At 36.1% G+C, this 24223-nt stretch overlaps 1 protein-coding gene across 1 annotated transcript in view; it reads left to right on the top strand.

The window, feature by feature from the left end:
* LOC123245291 (myosin-13) overlaps nt 1-24223 on the top strand; it is a 69197-nt gene that overhangs the window by 10565 nt on the left and 34409 nt on the right. Inside the window, exons 6-20 of the mRNA XM_044674123.1 lie at nt 699-791; nt 1275-1338; nt 1428-1526; nt 2159-2262; nt 4955-5093; nt 10550-10668; nt 10769-10918; nt 11011-11181; nt 12240-12549; nt 14449-14522; nt 14677-14764; nt 15836-15953; nt 21784-21907; nt 22786-22922; nt 23556-23811. Of these exons, the coding sequence (XP_044530058.1) occupies nt 699-791; nt 1275-1338; nt 1428-1526; nt 2159-2262; nt 4955-5093; nt 10550-10668; nt 10769-10918; nt 11011-11181; nt 12240-12549; nt 14449-14522; nt 14677-14764; nt 15836-15953; nt 21784-21907; nt 22786-22922; nt 23556-23811 (2046 nt within the window). The remainder of the gene's footprint in view (nt 1-698; nt 792-1274; nt 1339-1427; nt 1527-2158; nt 2263-4954; nt 5094-10549; nt 10669-10768; nt 10919-11010; nt 11182-12239; nt 12550-14448; nt 14523-14676; nt 14765-15835; nt 15954-21783; nt 21908-22785; nt 22923-23555; nt 23812-24223) is intronic.

The raw sequence follows: 24223 nt of genomic DNA, 5'->3' as shown, positions 1-24223 counted from the left end.
GGAAGGAAGGAAGGAAGGAAGGAAGGAAGGAAGGAAGGAAGGAAGGAAGGAAGAAACTGAGTTTACAAAATTTTACAGTGTAATAGAGAGAGCATCAGATTTGCAGTCAGAAATCCTGGGTTCATATCCTGGCTCTATAATCAACTAGTTATGGAACCTTCACCAAGTCACTCTAATTCTCTGGATCTGCATTTCTTCATCTATAAAATGATGTGCCAGGCATTGTGCAAAACTCTTTACATTTGAAACTCTCTACAATTCTGGGAGGTAGACGCTATTATTTTTATCCATTTTACAGCTCGGAAATTGAGGTATTCAGAGGTTGTAACTTGCCCAGTGTCCCACAACTAGTACTTGCCCAGTGCCCAGTGTCCCACAACTAGTACATGTTCGTGTAATCTTAGCTACCTAGATCTTTAGGATTCTCCCACGTAGGGATCAAATTGTTTTTCTGAGCGTATGGGGGCTGCTGAAGCAGCACAGACTACTCTCATTGGTCAATACAATGACAGAAAATGGAGAGGTTATTATAGTAACTAGCAAGTCAGGTAAAGCTAATTACTTTAGACTTGTGTCTGAAACCGACATTAAATGGGACCTCAAATTTTTCTCTCCACAAGTTTACTTAATCACTTTCTTGAATATGAATCAGAAATATAGTCAAAATTGTTATTTTCTTTCTCCATTGTCACTATTAGGGAAACTTGGAAGATCAAATCATCCAGGCAAACCCCCTATTGGAGGCCTTTGGAAATGCCAAGACTGTCCGAAATGACAATTCTTCACGCTTTGTAAGATCATATTCTGGTTCCTACTTGATTTCTAAATGCTCTGCAAATACCCCTAAATTCTAGCCTGAAGCTCCATCTGTGGTGCTGAGAGATAGATAAGTATAGGTGCCAAAGGCAGAAAGAATAACTTGCCACTGTGAGCTCTCCTTGAATCGCATTTACCAGCATTTCATAGCTCATATGCCCTTAGGTCAATACAAGGACCTTGTTACTAATCAAAGAAAAGCCAGTGAAGAAAAACCCTCAAATTAATATTTTAATCCAATGAATAAATGAAGAATTCCCAATATCCCAAGCCAGAATTTCAGATGTAGCTCCTTTAGTTTTGATGCAGTCTCTACTGTGTAACTATATAATATTATAAATACAAATAAATAATTACTTAAATATATATTTATATGCCATATACTGTATAATAGTGACATAGTGTTTTGTTTTGTTGGGGTTTTTGTTTGTTTTTGTTTGCTTGTTTTTGCTAAACAGGGGAAATTCATTAGGATTCACTTTGGAGCCACAGGAAAACTGGCCTCTGCTGACATTGAAACCTGTGAGTCTAGGTCCACCCTGGGCATCTTACTTTCCTGCAATGACTTCTCACAGGATTCTAACCATCAACCTTTTCTTTTACTTCTTCAGATCTCTTGGAAAAATCCAGAGTGACATTTCAGCTGTCCAGTGAGAGAAGCTATCACATTTTTTACCAAATTATGTCCAATAAGAAGCCAGAGCTCATTGGTAAATACCTAGGAATGTTCATTCTTCCCTTCTAGGCCCATAAATGCTTGTTGGGCAAGTACCATTATATATATTTATGATTCTTTTTTAAAATTAATTTTATTGATATATTTTAAGATGACCTTCATTTTTGAATCTCCACCCTTCCCTACCAAGTGAGCCACCCATTGTCACAAAACATGAAAAAGAGAAGAAAAAGCATTTCAACAGAACTAGATGGCATAGTCTAGAGCACAAGGCCTAGAGTCAAGAATACCTGAGTTCAAATCTAGCCTTGGACACTTACTAGCTAGGTGATCCTACGGAAATCACTTAACTCTGTATGCCTCAGCTTCCTCAGCTTTAAAGGAGCTAAAGAAGGAAGTAGCAAGCCACTTCAATATCTTTGCCAAGAAAACCCCACAAAAAGAGGTCATAAAAAGAAACAACAGAATAATAAATATATCAATCAAGTCTGATGGCATATGCAATGTTCTCCATACTTTTGCAAATAAAAAAGGGAAATATAATTTTTCATTTCTTCAGACCTAAGCATGGCCATGAAAACGATAGCATTCAGTCTTTTTAAAAAAAATATTTCCTTTTAAATTTTTGCTGCATGTAATTCTAAGGGGAACTTCTCTTCTTCACAGACTTGCTTCTCATTTCAACCAACCCCTATGACTTTCCTTTTGTGAGTCAAGGAGAGCTCACAGTGGCAAGCATCGATGATGGTGAAGAGCTGTTGGCCACAGATGTAAGCATTTTAATTTTTAGGAAAAAACATAGAACCTCAAAATTGGAAGGAAGCAAGGATTTTCTAGTTGTAGCAAATTCATACCAGATCTAGAAGTGACCTTAGAGATAAATTAAAAATACCCAATTTCTTATGAATGAAAAAACTGAAATCTAGAGGTAGGGAGATAACAACCATTTCTTCTACATAGTAAATACTTAATAAGTATTTCTTAAATTAAATTGTAGTCATACACTAGAAAGTAGAAGTCAGATCTGAATCTTGGATCTCAGGCAAGTGTTATTCCATTTAGAAAATGTCCCAAAATAGGAGACACAGTAAATCTCTATAAAATGAACTTTAGTTCTACACTGTAACTTTTTAATAAAAAATAAAATTCCTCATATTTATGCCTTTGTTTATATTTTAAAAATTAGTTTCACAGCCACTACTTCATTTATTTTAATAGTTTCCCTAAAAAGTAGAGATAACAGGCATTGGTTCAATTTCATTTGACAGATGAAGAAGCAATTGCTTGAGAAATTTGTTATTCCCCTCAGGTCACAAAATGATGAGTGACAGAGTTGAGATTAGAACTCAGACCTCTTGATTCTCAGTATAGAATGCCTTACACTACAATCTCTAATCCTCACTCATAGTCTGCACTTGCTTCTTCACTAGCATCTTTTTTCTCATTTCCCCAAATAATCAGATTTCTGGCTATTCAGTGTGAGAAAATTTTGTCAGTAGCCTGCTCCCTCCTATGAAAGCTATAGAAAATGATACTAGACTGTGTCTTGCAAGTTGGATTACAAATAGAAAAAAACTCAATCCTGGACATAGGAGCATTACTCTATAGCCTAGTGTCCATTCTTCCTCTTGCAACATTCCATAAAATTATCTTTCCTTAATAAAGTTGAAAACATAGAAAAGCAATATTGATTTTAATTTTTTAAATATTTATTTGTTGTTAAGAAGGCTTTGTTGCTGGGCAGATGGAGATGGTTGCAAAATCAAATCACCAGGCACAGCATGCTCAGTTACCTCCTTTGTAAAATGAGTAGACAGGACTAAATGGTGTACTTCTAGTGGAAATGGCATCAAGTTTGAAATCTGCATACCTAAATTCAAATCCTGATTCGAACATTTACTACATATGTGAGAATAGGAAATAGTTGTGGCTTTGGAGTCAGAGAACCCAGATTTCAATCTCAGCTTTACCACTTGCTACCTATGTGCTTAAGTCTCTCAATCTCCATAGGCTCATCTATACATTGTAAGAATTGGACTAGAATTCAATTCTTTGCCTGGAGTTCATAAACTTTATTTTTAAAAATATTTTTATAACTGTATTTCAATGTTATTGGCTTCCTTCATGGTTCTATGTATTTTATTTTATGCATTTAAAGATTTTTTCTAAAAAGGAGTCCATGGGCTTCACCAAACTACTAACAGAACTTCTGATACAAAAAGTTAAATACCCCTTGGAATGATCTTTAAAGTCCTCTTCTATCTCTAACATTCTATGCTTTTGTGGTATCCAGAGAAGGAATCACTACTTCTTTAGAATTAAACCTGTTGAATTACAAGCCAGGAGAGCTGAGCCTCTCAATGGTTCTCAGTGCTTTTGTAACTATTTTATTGTTTCAAAAGTTTCATTGTTTCATTAATTATTAGTTTTCATTGAAATTTTCTTTTCTTTGATTTATATCCCTAGTGCAGGTTAGCATAGATAAGGTATAGCAATAAGAATAGGTTAAGATAAGAATAAGAGTAAGACTATTTGGAGGGGGAAGAATATAATAATAATAAGGTTAGGTATAGTTTTAGAATTATATAGAATAGCGAGCATATGGGAGAGATTTTTTTATCTCTCCATGTGCTCGAAGGAGGGAAATTATAAGGATGATATTAGAAATTCAGTCTTGTTACATTAGGTTAGAGATAAATAGAAAAGCTGGCTTGAGAAAGAATCGGAGTTTTCAACACATCTGAGACAGAGTGTCAGTTTCAAATGTTGACAGTTTAATGGTTTTCCTATAGTAGTTACTCTCTCTGGGTGTGGCATTTACTCTGAGGGGGAGCAGTTACTCTCTCTCTCAGAATGCTGGGAGAAGGTGACATCTTCTTTTCTCTCTTTCCTCATTGTCTGAGGTAGAAGGAAAAGGAGGGAAAAACCTGAAGAAGCTAAGTGATTTTCCTTTTCCAACTTGGGAAACACTAGTGACTGTCTATTCCTGTTTTATAAATTGCTTTATATCTGAGAAGACCAAAGAAAGACCTGGTCTTTGGTTTGGACTCTGAGTCTGCTAAGGCTTGGTTCTTGTTGAGGCTCAGCCAGCTGGTCTTTGTTATTTTTATAACTTCTTATAAGGATAATAGTATTAGTTTTATTGTAGAAAAGGGAAAATTTGGGTTAGTCAGATGAGGAAGGATCAGTGTAGCCTGTGGAAACAGGAGAAGTGGTTCCTTGTGGAACCAAGGAGTTTTATTTGGGTGGAGTTAGAATCCTTTAAAGTTAGAAATCTTTTTTTTTATCCTTACATTCTCAATAAATAGTTCATTTTTTTATATAACAAGAGTCTCCTTAGCATCCTTGCACCTGACCCTGCAGAGAAGTTCACTCCCTCTACCTCCTACCCCAAGAGCAAAGTAAAAGAGATATTTTTGAACTCCTGTGATCCAATAAGAATATGATTCTTTTTACCCTCAGAATGCTATAGATATCCTGGGCTTTAGTTCAGAAGAGAGAATTGGAATCTACAAGCTGACAGGAGCTGTGATGCATTATGGGAACATGAAGTTCAAGCAGAAGCAGCGAGAGGAACAGGCAGAACCTGATGGAACTGAAGGTAAAGTCATTGGACAAGACCACAGGATCAAAAGATCTCCCAGTAGAAATGAGTTCCTAAAGCATACCTTGCTTTAAGTATTTGCTATATTCCTAGAAAATGTATAAACACCAAATTTTGGTCAAATTAAATCATATCAATGAAAAAAGAAATCTTATTCTACATGTAGGTTTAAATATAGAGAATAAATGTGTTTTAATATATGCATATATATAAAAATCCTATAAGAAATCCAAAAATCCTTTTAAGTCTAGTACTTAAGCTAGGATTTTTTTAATTAGGTTTTTCTTATAGTGAAGACACTGCCTGGACCATAGAATACATAAATGTTTATTGACCAAATAACCTACATAATTAGAATGAAATGGAATGTAATAGGATGGAATTATCATGGCCGACATCTCAAGTTGAGAGGGAAGTTTTTAACTGTTTCCATGGAGAAGCCACTTCATTTCTCTCTACTTCAATTTCTTCCTCTATAAAATAAAAATGAACTATTGGATATCCAAATTGAGATGTCTGACTCCTGACCTTAACTTCTACTTCCATCCTAATTCTCTTGGAAGAAAGTGAGCAAGGAAGGAAGGAAAGAAGGAAGGAAGGAAGGAAGGAAGAAGCAGAAGTTATTGGAAGACCTGGGTTCACATCTTGCCTCTGAACATATTGTCAATGTAATTCTGTGCAAGTCACTTAACCTTTCAGTGACCTAGATAATTCTCTGAGACTAAATTGCAAAAGAATTGTGGATATGCACTGATAAAGGAATTTGTCCCTGAGCATTCCATACAACTAACGAATTATAGGTATAATTTTTAATTTTTTAAAAATATTAATAAATCCTTAATGATGGAAGGAAGGAAAAGAAAGAAGGAAGGAAGCCCTGTGTTGATATTGTAGGGGAAGGGAGCAGTCAAATTAAAGCTAAAACCTCCCAATATATTCCCTCCCAATATAGACAATTTTGAAGGAGAAGGGGACTGGGGCGAGGAAAAACACAGTCCAACTTCCCCCAGTAATTCCAGAGGAACTGAACAGCTCCCTAAATACCTATCCTAAGGAAGAGCTTGTGTTTTTTAACAATTATGCTTCCCAAGCTTTTGGATAACAGTCCTCTAAACTTCTATATTCATGCATTGTTGTTCTGATAGTAAATTTTTCATAGGTTATCATGATGTCTAATTCTAGGTGCTATGGGAAATGTGAGTAGCAAAATGGAAAAAAAAACAAATGAATTAGAAATGAAAAGACCCTGAGTTTAACTGCTGGCTATGCCAAGCACTATCTATTCAATCTCGGGAAAGTCGTATTTAATTGTGAGAAACTCAGGTAACTGACTTGTATGATGAGGGCAATAATTCTAACACTACCTACCTCACAGGTTAGGAAGGAGGGAAAGGAAAGGAAAAATTTGAAGATGACTCTGAAGTTGACAATCAGGGCAACTGAAAAGAAATAGAGAAGTTCAGAATGGAATGGATTTAGAAAAAAAAAATTAAATACCATAATGGAAATATTTAACTTTGACATTAATAACAACAATTTATCCCTTTAGAATTCTTTAATGTTTTCAAAGTACTTTCCATGCAACACCCCTGGCCAAAGTAATAAATCCATTTCACAAATGAGGAAAATGAAGGTCAAAGAAATTAAGGGTTACAGCTATTAAAGATTAAAGCTGAGACTTTTACTCAAGACTTCAGATGCCCAAACCATTTTTTAGGAGTTCAGAGGAGGGATGGGATCTTTCTTGGTCGGGAAAAAAAGAAAAAAAATCAAAGAAGAGGAACTTTTTGAGCTTGGCATTGAAGAATGCAACCTTTTGTTGCTTGTTTTTTTTAACTCTTTTGGTTCATAATGAACTTGTAACCCGTTAAAAATCCCCAAATCAGACAGACTGTTGTCTAGCCACATCTTCCCCATCTTGTACTTGTAAAGTTCATTTTTTTGGATGAAAGAGAAAAATTTTATGATTATCTCTATTAAATTTCCTCATATTGGATTTTGCCTGGTATATTAATTTTTTTCATATTAGATTTAGCCTGTTGAAATCTGTTGTCTTGAAATATAGTAAATATTTGATAATGCCTTTTCCATCTTACCTTTTAGAAATTCTTAAATGATGTTATCTCTTTATCCTAATGTTTCTGTCATCTCTAATCCAACAGGCTTCTCGTTGATGGGAATCAGATACTGAATAGTCCCATAATGATTGTTGTACCTTTTGGAAAATGAAATCATTAAAGAAATCAGTCAGAATTTATTAAGCATCTTCTATTTGCCTTGTGCTAAATGCCAGAGATACAAATGGGAGGTCCTAGGTTCAAATCTGATCTCAGATATTTCCTAGAACCCTGGAAAAGTCACTTAACCCCAATTTTCTATCTCTTAACATCTTACCCTTATCATCTGCCTTGGAAATAATGCTTAGTATACATTATAAAACAAAAGGTACAAGTTTTTAAAATAATAATAATAATAATAATAATAACAAGGCATATCCTTCAAAGAACTCTATTTCTATTGTGTGTCTCATTCCACTAAGTGTCAAGTGATAGTAATTTAGTAAAAGTTGTCTCTTTGCCTTTAGTTCTATCTAGTGAGCCCTTCTTTGTTCTTTTTCAGGGTAGACATCTGAGGTCAGGATTATATAGCTAGTTTCTTTTTTTCTCCTATAAATTCCTTGGCATTTCTATTTCTATTTGTATTTCTACATTCTTGCTACACTCTATGAAATCTTGCTCCAAAGTTTACTATTTTTTTTTTCATTTTGAGTACACCACCATTCTTCCAATCATAACTTTAGTCATACACTATTCTTCACTCTCACCTTCATCTAATCAGTTGCCAAGTCATTAATTTTACTTCTTCTATATCTCTTTTATCTCTCCTATTATTTCTATTCTCGCCATGGTTCCTCATCTCTCTTAGATTATTTTAAAAACTTCCTAACTGGTCCCTTTCCCACCAGGCTCTTCCTCTATAATTCTTCCTCTGCAAGACTGATAAATGGATATTCCTAAAATACAGTTTTTAACAAGTCACTTCCTTTGCTAAAGAAGCTGCAGTAGTTATCTATTGCTTCTAGAATAAAATGTTAATTCCTCTATTTAGCATTTAAAACCTATTATGACCTGGTTTCCATCTCTCCAGTCTCATTACACATTCCCTGACCTTCCTCTCCTCTCTACTACATGATTCTACATTCAAGTTAAGTTGCCTATTTTCTGTTCCCTTATATGCAACACTACATCTCTTTTTGCTATGTCTTCGCATAGTCAATCCCTTTTTCCTGGAAAAACTTCTTTCCTTACCTCTATTTTATCATCAGCCTGACCTGATTCTTTAATGCTATAAGTACTCCTCTACCAAAAAAAGCCAAATAAAACTTTAATGAATTCTATTTATTTTTAATTTATTTTATATTGTTTTAATTAAGCTCCTTGACCATGGGAACTCTTTCATTTGTATCTTGTAAGGGCTAAAAAGGGGTTTTTGTTGGATAAATATTAAAAGGTTTTGGTTGCCAAGGAATTGAATAAATATCAATTCCTAATGAAGAAACCTCAAATCAAAATGACTTTTATGGTGGTTTATTTACAAATAAGAAAAGAGAGTGAAAGTAAGAAAATCAAAGAGAAGATAAGGTAGATAATGAACCTAATGCACTAAATAATTTGCTCCAGCCCCTGGCTTAACCCAGGTAGGACTAATTAGTCCTCAATTGGAGAAGGCTCAACATTGAGCAGAGGGCCGAGGCCCAAGGGCCAAAGGCTGGGGATAAATGAAGCAAAAGCTTAGGTCAGGAAGCCTCTCTTGAAAGGAGAATTCCTTCAGAGAAATCCAGGAAAGGCCAGTTTTTGCACTCACCACATGTAGTTCTAAGAGAGAGATATAAGAACAATCTCACCACGTCCAAAGACCCAGCCAGACAGCAAAATCTCCTTCTGGTGCAAGATATAAACAAGAAGAGAGTTACGGAAAGTTGTCACTCCCTTTTAAAGGAGCTTCTTTTGCTTCACTTCCTGTGCATTCCTTCTAGTTTGCGTGTCCAATCACAATAGATGCTTTGCTTAGGACTGCCCAGGGGGCAGTCAGTCAATTCTGATTTGTCACCCACTTTCGTACACATGGGTTATAGACTTCCCCCCCTGTGGATTAAGTGGTGGTGTTTACATCTTTGGTGATTAAATCTAAGAATGGGCAAGGTATATTTAATCTTATTATCACAATCCCCCTGTGATTTGGGAAACTCATCTCCCCATCTGATCATTTGACGTAATCATCTTATACCCCTAAAAATCTTCTAACTACAATAGTTAGAGATAAGAGGGAAATAGGAGAGAGAGAGAGAGAGAGAGAGAGAGAGAGAGAGCAAGCGCAAAACCAATGTTTTGCTAGATGCACTGACAAAAAGCCAATTAGGGGGCAATCCCCTTTGGCATAAGAGTCTGCAATTCAAAATAATTGTGTTCAATCAATTGCACCCCAAAGTTCATTCTGGATCATCTTGATTCAGTGTAGGTTTCTGCAGGTATCTTTCTCCAAATAGTTCATTTTCTGGATTCAAAGCATTAGCAGACTTCTTTTCCTGAAAAATTTTCTCGAACAAAATTTTAAATCTTGGATTTTTATGAAAATACAATCTTCATGCATCTTTACACATACAAATATATGTATCATCTTTTTACATATTGCATGCAATATTATCACAGTGTCTAATGTATAGTAAGTGCTTAATTATACTTTTTGAACTAAAAATATACATCAGCCTTTTCTTTTATCCCTTCTACTTTTAATTTTTTTAAACTTTTAGATTTACAAATACCTTCTTTCCAACTTTTGTTAGGTACATTCCAGCTCTTAGCCAAAGAATTGCAATTCCCACATCAAATAAGATTTTATTTGTAATGTCTTAGCACAGTGCTTGGCACTTATTATTGTTATTAAACTATAGTTCAGAGAAAACAAATCCCATTCTCAGAAGCTATCTTCCTAATCAGTATTCAATGATCGAATCTGCCTTTCTTTTCTAAAGCCCTTGCTTTTGATTGGCAACAGTGATGAAAAATGTCCTTCAAGTTTTTACATTCTTGTTCAAGAAGAAGTAGTTTTTAGTCTTGGCTCTAATACTTATAGTTGTGTTGTCGTAGATAAATTCCTACCTCTCTGAGAATGTTTCCTGATTTGTGTAAAGGAAGTGCTAATAGTAGTTATGCTATTATGTCACAGTGTTATTCAAAAAGCATTTGATACATCCTAAGGTGATATAAAAATGTCATTTGCTTGTGTATATGATGTATACATTATGTGTATATTGTATACATTACATGTATACATTATTGTGTATATGATGATACATTAAAAAGACAGAGAAAATTCTAAGACTTAATTGAACACTGGGATATGGGATATGGTTAGTCCTGTAGGAACTAACCCTATTTCTCCTTTTGTCATAGTGGCTGATAAAGCTGGATACCTTATGGGTCTGAATTCTGCTGAAATGCTTAAAGGTTTGTGTTATCCAAGGGTGAAGGTTGGAAATGAATTTGTGACTAAAGGACAAAATGTCCAGCAGGTAAATTTTGCTGTTTTAACTCAGTTCTATGCTAGGTTTTTGATTGTAACTATAAGAATACTCATTTGGAACCCTTATTTTGGGGGGGTTTTTTTTGAAGGTGATTAATTCTGTGGGTGCCCTAGCTAAAGCTGTCTATGAGAAGATGTTCCTTTGGATGGTCACTCGTATCAACCAGCAACTGGACACCAAGCAATCCAGACAGTACTTCATTGGAGTCTTGGACATTGCTGGCTTTGAGATCTTTGATGTGAGTAACCAAATACTAAATATATACATCGTACTTGATTTACTGTAGCATTCTTTGTTTCTCTGGTCTTACTCAAAGTGCTTGACACATAGTTCAACAGCCTGGAACAGCTGTGCATAAACTTCACCAATGAGAAACTGCAACAGTTTTTCAACCATCACATGTTTGTGCTGGAGCAAGAGGAATACAAGAAAGAAGGGATCCAATGGGAGTTCATTGACTTTGGGATGGATCTGGCTGCTTGCATTGAGCTCATTGAAAAGGTTTGAAAATTTTTGCTTACTGTAGAGAATAAATGATGAGTTAATTATTCCAGTCTCCCCTGCCTGGTCTATCACTTAGTTGCCATAACTATATTCTCTGTTCCATATGTTCTTAATATGTTAGATATTAACAAGTTGATGTCTTTAAGTTCAAAGAAAATTAAACAACATTGCTCTGAGACATCCCTATAGGAAATTTCTCCAAGTTGGCCAGGAAGTATATGGCATTTCCTTTTCAGTTAGATTGTCCAAAATCCTTAAGAGTAGCCCCAAGATGACAAAGTGACATGGCATAAAGCTAGGAGTGAATCAAGGCAGAAAAGGAGATATTTTTTTTCATTCTGGACATGGCTACAAAGAGGTAAAAATCAAGGTGAGGCTATAGTCTGGGAAGGGGAAATTTTTAAAATACATTTTCTAAATCCTAAAGTGGTCTTCAGCATTTGGCTCAAAAATATTATATCTTCAGAAAGTAATGGGACAGGTGGGGGTGGGAAGGGAGGGGAGACAAGAAGGGACTACCTTTCCACCACAAAACCACCTAAATGACTTTGTAAGAGCAGGAAGTGTCTATAGCTGACACTGGAAGCTACAATGGTGTAGTGAAAAGAGCATTAAACTGAGTTAGGAGGGTAAATTCATGTTCCACCTCTGATGCTGACTTGATGTGTGACAAGATAATGTACTTGACCTCTCACAATTTTCTCCTCTTTAAAACCCTGACAAATGGGGAAAATAACACTTGCAATACTTATTTCCCAGGGCTGTTACTAGAAAAGAATTTTGGAAGCTAAGTGCTCTAGAAACACGAGATTGTTATTACCAAACTGAAACTGAATAACAAAAATTGTTCCCTTCAAGTCTTCAGTTTCTTGGTGCCATTGTACCAATTGTAGACCTCCTTTACAGGAAATGATTAGTTTCATTCTAGACTCTAACTAGAATTGAGAATTAAAAGCTCGTGGCTTTCACTTCTTCCATCTATGGTATGCATAATGTATACATCTTTTTTTTAAAGAGGAGAGATATAAATCAAGTGTCTGTTGCCTTCTTTTCAGCCAATGGGCATTTTCTCCATCCTGGAAGAAGAGTGTATGTTCCCCAAGGCAACTGATACATCTTTCAAGAACAAGCTATATGACCAGCATCTTGGCAAATCCAATAACTTCCAGAAACCCAAGCCTGCCAAAGGGAAGACTGAGGCCCATTTCTCTCTTGTGCATTATGCTGGTACCGTGGACTACAACATTGCAGGCTGGCTGGATAAGAACAAAGATCCCTTGAATGAGACCGTGGTTGGGTTGTACCAGAAATCCTCATTAAAATTGCTTTCTTTCCTTTTCTCCAGCTATGCTGGTGCAGAATCAGGTATGATCTTTTCCCCTCAGGGAAGCTCTGCAGTCAAATCTCTGCAGTCATGTTTTTACATGTGGCACTCACTAGTATTCCAAAGCTGCCCAGGAGCAATGAGAATCCAAATATGGTTCATTAGGTATAGTTCAATTTGCTTATCTATTTTGGGTTTCACCTTTTGGTTCTTTCTCTCTACTAGACTAGAACCCAATAGAGGTTTCAGAGATAATATTTGCCACAGAGTTTAGGTTTTTTGTGGAATTCTGTCTTTGACTGGCATGATGTTTTTGTGTGCGGTCACAATTAGTGAACTAATTAATCAATACTTATGAAATAAATAAATGAACAGATGTTACTAAAACTAAGGAAAAGCTCACTAAGTTCAAATAAAGATGGGTAATAAAATTTAAGAACTTGAAAAGGTGAAAAGTTTTATTGTGAAATACTTTTAAAGGAATACAACTTTATTACTTTTGAGTACCTGTACATACATTCATATATATCAAAAGATCTATAATTATCATTGTGAGTTCTCCTTCCACTCATATAGTCTCCTTTCATGTCTTAATAGTCTTCTGTGGCCAGAAATCATTTCTCATCTGGTGGATAATGTTCTGAGGATGAATGATGATGATGATGAATAGTTCTTAATTTATCAAGGCTTATTTTTTTTTGGACAACTATATATTGTGTACCCTATATCTGAAGCCTAAATTGCATCATATGAACTATCAGGCCTTGTCTTTTGCTAGCAAAGCCTTTGAGAACCTAGAGTCACCTCCACACTTCAAGGAAGAATCAAAACAGAACTTAAGGCATATAATGCCTTTCACAATCTGGTTCCTACCTACCTTTCTAGACTAATTTTATAAGGAATTTAATGGAGGGAGAGCTAAAACATTGGATAACAGCATGAGGATGCAAAAAAGGTCTTGAGAGACTAGAAAGAATTGGCAATAACTGAATGTTTAATAGCTTTAAAAAGAATAAATGTAAATTCTGACACTTGATTCAGAAAAAAAATTTTTTTTTTATATTTACAAAATGTGGGACTCAAGGTTTAAGAGGAGTTTGTTGAAAAAAATCTAATGGTTTTATTAAAGTTGACTTTGGCCTTAGATTTTTTTTTTTCTGTGTGACATGGCATCTAATTTTTTTGGCTAATTCAATCATCAGCTACCTTAAGTGAGAAATAGCTTTCAGGAATAAGGAGGAGATGGTGCCACTGTACATTTCCCTGATTAAAGCCTATCTCTATAACAATTTATGGTTCTGGGCTATACTATTTAGAAAAGTCATTGATAAGCCAGAGAGCATTCAGAAAAGAGCAACCAGGATGATGAATGGCTTTGAGCCCATGTCACATAAAGATCAGTTGAAGGAGCTACTAATATTTAGCCTGGAGAAGAGAAGACTCTTCAAAGGGGATAGGATAGTTATTTTCAGATATTTGAAAAGTTATCATGTGGGAAAGGAATTCAATTTATTTTGTTTGATCCCAGAGGGCAGAACAAGGAATAATGGATGGAAGCTGCTAAAAAAACACATTCAAGCTTAACATCAGGAGAAACATCCCAAACAATTAGCGTTAGGGGGAGCCTGAAAGGTTGAGGGTTACCCATCACCCAAAGCTCTCCAGCAGAGATCTACCACTTGGCAGATATGTCATAGTATGGATATCTCAGGAATTCTGTGATTCTCATACTTTCCTAAATGTACATTTTTCCCCAAGCCAAACTGGACTACTAGCTGTTTTTCTAACTTAACATTCCTTCTCCTATCTCCATGCCTTTGCAGGGGTAATGCCTCATTTTTGAAATTTATGTAAGATAGCCTCAAAGGTCCCTTCTAGCTTTAAAATATGTTCTGTTTCTTTCTTGTATTTTATGGCTCAATCTTACTGTTTCTTCCAAGGTGACTCTGGTGGGAGTAAGAAGGGCGGGAAAAAGAAGGGATCTTCTTTTCAAACTGTATCTGCTGTGTTCAGGGTATGTGATTGTCCTTTTCCCTCTGATTTCTCTCTCCAAGTCACACAAATCCTCCACCAACACCCAGTCACTTGATCATTTGTTTTGATGTCCATTGGCACCAAGTGGTAAAAAAAAAGCATCTTAAAATTCCTTAATTTGATTTGTGTTGCAGGAAAATTTAAACAAGCTAATGACCAATCTCAGGAGCACTCACCCTCACTTTGTGCGCTGTCTTATTCCAAATGAGACAAAGACTCCTGGTAAGTAAATGATTTATGGCCTTTTGGTACTGACTTTAAAGGGTTATTAAATGTTTAGTAACAAGAGTCTTCAGCCTGCATAAATAATGGTCCCTGTAGTTTGCTAGAGCTAAAAATACCTACTTTCAAGTAGTTTATGTTCCAAAGATAACTAAAATAGAAAAGACATGAGGCACTCCTGTAAAAAGTGGAGATCATTTTCCTGAGAGAGAGTTAGATGAAAGAATGCAGAATATGCAAGTTGATGAGTTCAAATCCTGTCTCAGTCACTTACTAACTGTGAGATCTGGGGAAAAGTAACTATTTGCCTCAGATTCCTTATCTGTAAAATAGGGATAAGAATAGCACCAAATCTCCCAGGATTGTTGGGAGGAGAAAATGAGACAAAACATTTTTCAAACTGTCGACGTGGAATCTAGAAACCCCAAACTTATGGCCTGGTGGGATCTGATAAACCCCAAGTTTTAGAACTAGCTTGTAAGTTGGAGTCCCCAAAGCTGGATTCTCACAAGAACAAGTACAAGCTTTGGAGGCTCCAATTTACAAGCTAGTTCTAAAACTTGGGGTTCATCAGATCCCACCAGGCTACAAGTTTGGGGTATCTAGATTCCATGTTGACAAAACTTTAAAGCACTATACAAAGACAAACTATTAGCTATTATTGCCTTCCCTTCAATTCTCATCCTCTACCCACTTCTATCACTCATAGAATCATAGATTATTAGAGCTGAAAGGCACTTCTCACTGCATTACTTCAGAATTGAAGCATACAGCTGTGCTGGCTGGAACAGATCAATGTTGAATGTTTAGATTCAGTGTTTAGAGTTGAAGGAGATTATCAGTCCAAATGAACCTCCCATCCTCCTTCCCCCACCCCTTAATTGACAGACCTAGAATGGAAGAGAGAAAATATCACTTGCCTTGGGATTTTCTCTTTATTTTCTTTCCCTCTTCCCATGCTCATTTCTTCCCTCTTTTCCTCCAGATAAATGTTGAGCAGCCTAGAGATTTTTCTTCTTTCACAGCCTTCTCCTCACAAAGTAATTCCCTTAATTATTCCTGTTTTCCCAGGTATGATGGACCATTATTTGGTCATGCATCAGCTGCGCTGTAATGGAGTACTGGAGGGCATCAGGATTTGCAGGAAAGGATTCCCCAGCAGGATCCTCTATGCAGATTTTAAACAACGGTATTTAGCCTTTTCTCTTGATCTCTTGACTTTTCCAAATTGAAAAAGACTTTCTCTTTTACAATCTCTGGAAATATTTCTTAGGCATGTAGCTGAATAAAGATTCAAAGACTGCATCAGTTTTCTTTAACTGAGTTTTGTGCCACTTATATTGATCCACTTGAATGTAAAGACTAAAAATCAATCTACACAGGTGCTCAGAAACAGCAGTTCCCAGAGCACAGAGCATTTTGACAAAACTCTGATCTCTAATATCTCTTAACCCAATATGTTGCACCTTAAATTCTTGATGCTGCCCAGGTTCCATGAGACCCATGGGATATATATAGTTCAGCAAGGTTCTTCCTAACTTAAATCATCTTTGCAAAGAAAGCAATTTGTAAATCTTAAAGAATTATGTAAACCTGAGCTGTCATTATGACAGGAGTACCAGTAACATTCTACATTAGCATATAAATCATATGAAAATCGAGAAGACAAACATAATTATATCAATGAATGCCCAAACAGTCTGTAACAAAATACTATACTTATTTATTTGAATCCCTTCCCTTTTGTCTTAGAATTGATACTATCAATTCCAAAGCATAAGAGTGATAAAGGCTGGGCAATTGGTGTTGTCACTTGCTCAGGGTCACACAGCTAGGAAGTATCTGAGACTAGATTTGAACTCAAGACCTCTTGTCTCCAGACCTGACTTTCTATCCACTGAGGCACCTAGCTACTCCTACTGTACTTATTTGTGAGAGAGAGAGAAAAAAAACATAACCCTAAACACCATAGATATAGAAGTGCCCTTTCTATGATCTATCAATCTATCTATCTATCTATCTATCTATCTATCTATCTATCTACCTGCTTGAAAGATGGAGACCCCAAAACTTGCCCTTTGTTCCCATGAGAATCCACCCAGAAGAGAATCTCAGACTAGCAGTTTCAGGCTGAATAATAGACCTTAACATATTTAATGGACTTAGCTAGGTGGAGTTAACAGATTTTAATCAAATGCTAAGTACTCTTTTATCCTAGTAGCTTCTCCCATAGTATCAGAGATCCTTTCCTAAGAAGACAGGGTTTTAGAGTCCATTTTACGTAAATTAGTCCATTCCCTCACACCCTAGCCTCTGGCTATGGTTTCTTTCCCCAGCCAGTCAGTGTAGTTTGAACACTCCCATTTCCCTGTAGCCATGGGAATGTCAACCAATCATATTTCCCTGTCCCTTGGCTTCCCAAAAGAGTATATAAACTTCCCAATTTCTTTTATTATTCAGAGTTGTTAATCTAGCATGGTTGGCAAAACCCAGGGATTGGTGGCCAGAGCATCCAGAGTTTTTGAGCTCTGTGTGTGTTTGCAGCATGTAGCTCTGTGTTTTTCTGAGAGGAATTATGTTGAACCTCTCTCCTTAATTAAAGAGTTGGGTTTTTTTTTTTTTGCTTATTTAATAGTTCTGTGTTTTTCCAGTTTAACACATCAAAAGCTAGCATTATTTAATATAAGCAACTATCTGACAGCTTTCTAATAAATAAAACAGTAATACAAGGTTGCCCTCTTCTTCCCACTATTATCTACCATAGTTCTAAACATGTTAGAACTAGTGCAATAAGAAAAGGAAAAGGAAGTAAATCATTACTGACAAAAAAAAAAAAAAAAAAAAAAAGAGAGAGAGAGAGAGAGAAATTAAGCTTATTTGCAAGATAGAGGGGCAAACGAGGTAGCTCACTGAATAGAGAGCCAGATGAAGAGGCTGGAGATTCTTCATTCAAATCTAGTCTCACACATTTCATAGCTGTGTGACCCTGGGCAAGTCACTTAACCCCAACTGCCCAGGCTTTACCATTCTTCTGCCTTGGAACCAATACTTAGTATCAATTCTAAGATGGAAGGTAAGGGTTTAAAAAAAAAAAAGATGGAGTGATCTTTTACTTAGAAAACTTAAGAAAGTCAGAAAACAAACTAAATTATTTATACTTTCTGGAATGTAGGGATACAAATCCTATCCAGCATCTTTACGTAGCAAAACAAAAGCCCAAAAGCAATGATATAATGGGAAATCTTATTCAAAATAACTACAAAATATCCAAAATGTCTTGAATTCAACTTTACAAAAAGCAAGGCTTAAATAATTGGGAAAATGTTCACTGCTCATTCAATTGCTCATTTTGACATAATAGAAATAGGGACAGCTAAGTAATTCAATGGATAGAGAGCGAGGCCTGAAGACACAAAGTCTTGTGTTCAAATGGGACCTCAAGACACGTCCTAGCTATGTGACCTTGGTCAAATCACTTGGCCCCAATTGCCCAGCCCTTGCTGTTCTTCTGCCTTGTAAGTGATATTTAGCATCAATTCTAAGACAGAAGGTAAGGGTTCTTTAAAAAGTGACATAATAGAAATAATAATACTATCCAAATTAACAAAGATTTAGTGAAATGGCAATCAAATGACCAAGGAGTTATTTTATAGAAAGCAAAATAGTAGCAAATTTCATTGAGAGGAATAAGAGTCTAAAATCTCAATAAAACAAAGAATGGGGAGGATACATGTGTAGACCCAAAACTATATTATAAAGCAGTAATCATGAAAATCATATTTATATGTGTATAAAAGGAGAAAATAGATTTATCAAGGGACTGAGTGAGAATCAACAATAAAACTTAAAAAACTCAGTGTTAAATAAGCTCAAGAACTTAAACTACTAAGGCAAGGACAAGAACTACAGAGAAAACTGGAAAACAATTTAGCAGAAAGTAAATTTATACTAGTTCCTTACAGACAGAGGTGAACTTTTAAATATTTTAACAACTGACTCTCTCCCTACCCCACTCCCCCAAATATATATATGACATATTTTTTTAAACCCTTACCTTCTATCTTAGAAGTGATACTAAGTATCAGTTCAAAGGTAGAAGAGCAGAAAGAGTTAGGTGACTTGCCCAGGGCCACACAGCTAGGAAGTGTCTGAGGCCACATTTGAACCCAGGCCTTCCCTTCTCCAGTCCTGGTACTCTATCCATTAAGCCACCTAGCTACCCCTGCACAACATTTTTAAATTTAGGCCATCTGAATTTTTTCATTACTTTCTTAAGTCTAGACAATCAACAAAACAATAAATCAAGCCCTTATTTGTAGTGCTTCCTAATTTTCAAGATGTAAATTCCCACACTGAAAATGTAGATGGAAGATGCTTCAGCACCTCTTGCTTATACCATAACCCATAATAAGTTTTAAATAGATATAGACAGATATAAATGGCTATATCATAATAAACTGGAAAAGGGTGAAAGTTCCTTTTATATCTATTGCTAAGTGGAAAATTATTGATTAAACAAAGGGTTCAAAAGACTATAAAAGAGAAAATTAGCAATTTCTACTAAATGAAATTTTAAATGTTTTTGCATAACTGAAATTCATGTAGCTAGGACAAGAAAGAAAATTATTAATAAGAAAAAATATTTGCATTAAATATCTCTGATGGCAGTCTTATATCCATGATTTATAAAGAAATAATACATATACGCATGTGTATATAGTGGTTACATATAACACACATAAATATGACCTACAATAAATAAATGGCCAAAGAATATAAAGTTTCAAAATAAAAACTGAAACCTATCAACAGTAACATGAAAGACTGCTCCAAATTATTAATAAGAAAGGAAATTTAAAGCAACCCTCAGATTTCATTTAGTATCCAGAAAATTATCAAAGACATCAAAAACAAAAACAAAAACTAGTAATATTTTATGTTGGAGGGATGTGTTAACATAGGCTTATTAATGTCCTGTTGGGAGGGTTCTAAATTGATCCAATCATTCTGAAAAATAATTTTGAATTATTAAAGCCCCTAAAATTGTTCATACCATTTAACTCAAAGATCCTACTATTGGGCATAAATCTCAAAGAAGTCAAAGACAAGAAGAAAAGCACATTTACCCATATAGTCATAGCAGAAACTTTTGTGGGAATAAATACTGGAAACAAAGTGGGGAGTCATTGAATACATTGTAGCATATGAATGTAAGGGAATTTTATGGCATTATGTAATAATAAAGGGAGCCAGTTCCTGATGTTATGATAGAAGGGGAGAGAGAGAGAGTCTATGTGGTGGTGACTCTCTCTTCCAGCTCTCCCCTCAGGCCAAATATTCACTGGAGACTTTAAGGGGGTGTCACCCGGAAACTGGGTGACCTGGATGGTTCTGCCACTCCACAGGAGTTGGGGATAAGGCTTCCCTATAAGATGAGGTATGTGGTACCCCAATCCGATTCTGAATGAAGGCAGGGTTCATACAAGCCTCCCCCAAGGTCAGTCAACTTCACAGTGGGTGGTCTGGCTCCAAGATGGAGGCAGCTAGACCAAGCCGTGGATCCCCTCCCCCTTGTTGTCTCTCGGGCACTCTGGAACACTATCTGACTAATGAATGGCTTTTATTAATCACAATTTAGGGACTGGGGAAAGGGGTGAAGGGCAGAGGGATTTGGGGTGCCCTCTTCTCTATTTCTATGGAGTTTGTCACTCATGAAGGAACCTGGGGTTCCCACTCCCAAGCTTCTTCCCCTGACTCTTTTCCTTCTATTTCTATTTCTATCCTTTTCTACAATTGTAAGTTTTGACTGAAAGGGGGTCTCTCAGCAAGGTTGGGTAATGGGGGAAGGAGACTAAGAGATTGCTCCCAAAATGGAGTCCAAACACTTAGCTGACTCGATGATTGAAGTCTTGCTGGGTGAAATGCGATGGAATCTTTGACCAGGGAATCAGGATTTCACTGTCCAAAGAAAGATCCTCAGGAAGCCCTCTGGACTGGATCTGAGCTGGGATGTCATCTGCTAGAACCCCTTTCCTCCTCCTCCTTTCTCCAGAAATTTTCCAGAATTCTCTCTGGTCTCAACTGTCAGTAACTGTCACCAAATATCAGCCACTCCTTCTCTGGCTCCTTTTGTCCCATCCCCCTTGCACAAATCCCATCCTTACAATTATGAATAACAGATAAAAGAAATTCAGAGAGATGGGGAAACTTGTATAATATAGTAGAGAAATAAAATAAAATGTGATATGATATAGAGTGAAATAAAGTAGGAAAACAATATATACAGGTGATGATATAAATGAAAAGACTACTAAAATGAGGTCAAATTTGTATAATGACTGCATTTGTGTTATATTGTATAAGAAAATATATATAAAGATAATCTTTGTATAATCATGTATAGTCTTGGCTCCAAAGAAAAGAGAAAGAAAATTATGTTCCTCATTTCCTTAGAAAGCAGAGAGACTGAGGGTGCAAGAGATTGTATGCACTGTCAGACATTCACTGCATTTGTTGGTTATACTCAGTTGTTTTTCTTTGTCTAAAGACAGGTTCACAAGAAGGGGAAGTGTTATATGCAGAAATAACTATGACATAAAAACAAAAGTTATCAACAAAATATTAAAAAATTAAAATGAACATCCTAGTGTAGTTTTTAAAGCTTTAAATAGAACCTAACAAGGTGACTTTTTCTAACAACTTACTTCTGTGCCTTAATACCAATTAAATAATATTATTATTTGATAATTAGCATTAATAGCAATAGTCATGGTGGAAATAATAATAAACCTCACATTTTTATAGCACTTATAACATTTTCCAAGCATTTTCACCATTATCTCACTGCTTAAAAAACTCTCTGGTTCCTTAGGAAAAACTAATCAACCCTGAGACCTATAGGACTGAGCAAAAGTTGCATTTCCACAAACAGTGAGCCAGTAGAAGAGTCCCAAGGCCATTGTGTTGGAGGTAATCAGATCGTTCCCCTCCCTTCCTTAGTCTGCTTTCTTTCTTTGCAGGTACAGAATCCTTAATGCCAGTGCTATCCCTGAAGGGCAATTTATTGACAGCAAGAATGCCTCTGAAAAGCTTCTTTCTTCCATTGATGTGGATCATGAACAATACAGATTTGGTCACACCAAGGTAAGAACCACTGCTGTAATACGGAGACTATATGTTTATAAATTAACATGTTTTTGTGAGTCTTCCTGAGTGCTTCCATTGGAAAAGAAAGACTGTGCTCTTCTGTGCATTCTAGTTAAATGGAACTACTTCTATAGCCTGCAACCCACACAAGGTATGTAGCAATGAAAAAAAAAATATATCAACTCTACAATCAGAATATCTAAAGGCAATACTACTTCTAATGTTTGTTACCTATGTAACTGTGAGCAATCTTAACTTTCCTGGGCTCTATCTGTAAAATGAAATGTTTGAGCTATTTAACCTGTGAAGTCCCTTCCAACTCTAAATATATGATCCTGTAAAAGGAAAATTGGCAAAGGAAAAAACTAAAAAGTATATTCAGGGACTTAATTAAACCATCTAGGAAAAACATAGTAATTTTCAGATATGAATGCCAAGGGGAAAAATAGGAATAAAAGGAAAAGGAAGTAATGAAAGAGAAGTGAGCTGTATGATTAGAGACACTTTGGAAGAAGCTGTAAGACAGTAAGTTGCTATATTCCTTTACAGAATCAAAAGATCTCTTGGATATAGTTCAGCCTAACAGAGCTTGTCCTTGGGAAGCTAACAAGATTGAATTCCTATCTCAGGGATGGAGGGGTAGATGAGGGAAAGAAAAAAAAGGAGGGTTTTTTGAGAGGAATGGTGTTGGATGGGCGGGAAAAAAAAATGGAGTTCTCTAACCAAAATGCACAAAGAATTGGGAAAGATAGCAGAGAGGAAAAGAAAGTCAGTTCAAACTTGAAAGTATATTGTTAGTTCCCAGCAAAAAGGAACGAATATGTGATTGTGACATGATGAGAAATTGCTTATATTTTTTACCCTCAAATTTACAGGTGTTTTTCAAAGCTGGTCTCCTAGGATTGTTGGAAGAAATGAGAGATGAGAAGTTAGTGAATCTCATTACACATACCCAGGCTGTGTGCAGAGGTTACCTGATGCGAAAGGAATTAAAGAATATGTTAGAAAGGAGGTAAAGGATCTCTTTTCCCTCCTTAATGATGGCCCCATTCTTCTTGCCGAAAATATTTCTTCTCAGTAAATGATTCATCACCACCTGTTTGGGCCTTGGAAGTTTGTTTTCCAAGGCATTATTTGCTTTATAGCCCAGGTGTTTATTCTTTAATATTAGCAAAAGAATCTCTCCCTGTCTCTGTCTCTGTCTCTGTCTCTGTCTCCTTCTCTTTCTCTCTCACTCTCTCTTTCTCTCTCACTCTCTCTTTCTCTCCCCTCCCTTAACTCTCTTTCCCTCTCTCCTTCTCTCACTCTTTTTATCTCTCTCTCCTACCCTCATTCTCTCCCTCCACCCCCCACTCCCACTTAATTTGAAAAATATGGCCAGAACACTAGGTCTGTTACTTTGGACTTAAGCTCATTCTAGTTGAACAAACATACATTAAGCATTTATTCTGTGCAATGTATTTTGTAAGATTTGAGAATACAAAAATGAAATAAGATAACAGTCCTAGTACTCCAGGAGCTTACATATCTTCTTACATATTCAACTAAGGTACATTGTGGTTAAGAGGATAATGTTATTTTGGGGACAAATAGATACATCAGGTATCACTCTGTTTCATTAAACTCTGTCCTAATTGTTTCATAGTGATTCCATCTTTTGCATCCAGTACAACATTCGAGCATTCATGAATGTCAAGCACTGGCCCTGGATGAATCTATTCTTTAAGATCAAACCCCTGCTCAAGAGTGCTGAAGCTGAGAAGGAGATGGCCACCATGAAGGAAGACTTTGAGAAAGCCAAGGAAGACTTAGCTAAATCTGAAGCTAAAAGGAAAGAGCTGGAGGAGAAAATGGTCTCCTTGCTGCAGGAAAATAATGATCTTCAGCTTCAAGTCCAGACAGTAAGTAGATTCTGATGGAGAATAAGGAGAAAAATGGGGAAGTATCACATCACCAACAATGGCCTTGCAAAGTTGAGGGGTCCACAGGTAATCTTGAATGTTTGTAGGAAGAGAAGTAAATGGGACATGGAGGGCCCAAACTCTGCTGTAATAAAGAGATCTCATTACAGCTGAAGGTGAATTTTATTCCCTGTAACCTCCTCTAAAAATAGTTACACCATATGTTAGGTACAGTAGTATGAACAGTAATTACTTCTACCAAAGGTACTATGGTGCCACCCAGTGGCCACACGGTGTTATGGTTCATTGTAACCTCATGCTGAAAATCCAATTATAGCTTTCTTTCCCTTGCTATAAAAGTTAATTTCTTTTCCTTTAAATCCATTTTCCCATAGCTAGTCATTATAAAGCT

This window comes from Gracilinanus agilis, chromosome 4 (genome assembly GCF_016433145.1).
Source record: "Gracilinanus agilis isolate LMUSP501 chromosome 4, AgileGrace, whole genome shotgun sequence".
Taxonomy (NCBI): Eukaryota; Metazoa; Chordata; class Mammalia; order Didelphimorphia; family Didelphidae; genus Gracilinanus; species Gracilinanus agilis.
Note: the sequence above shows the minus strand (reverse complement) of the source record. Positions and strands in the feature narration are given on the sequence as shown.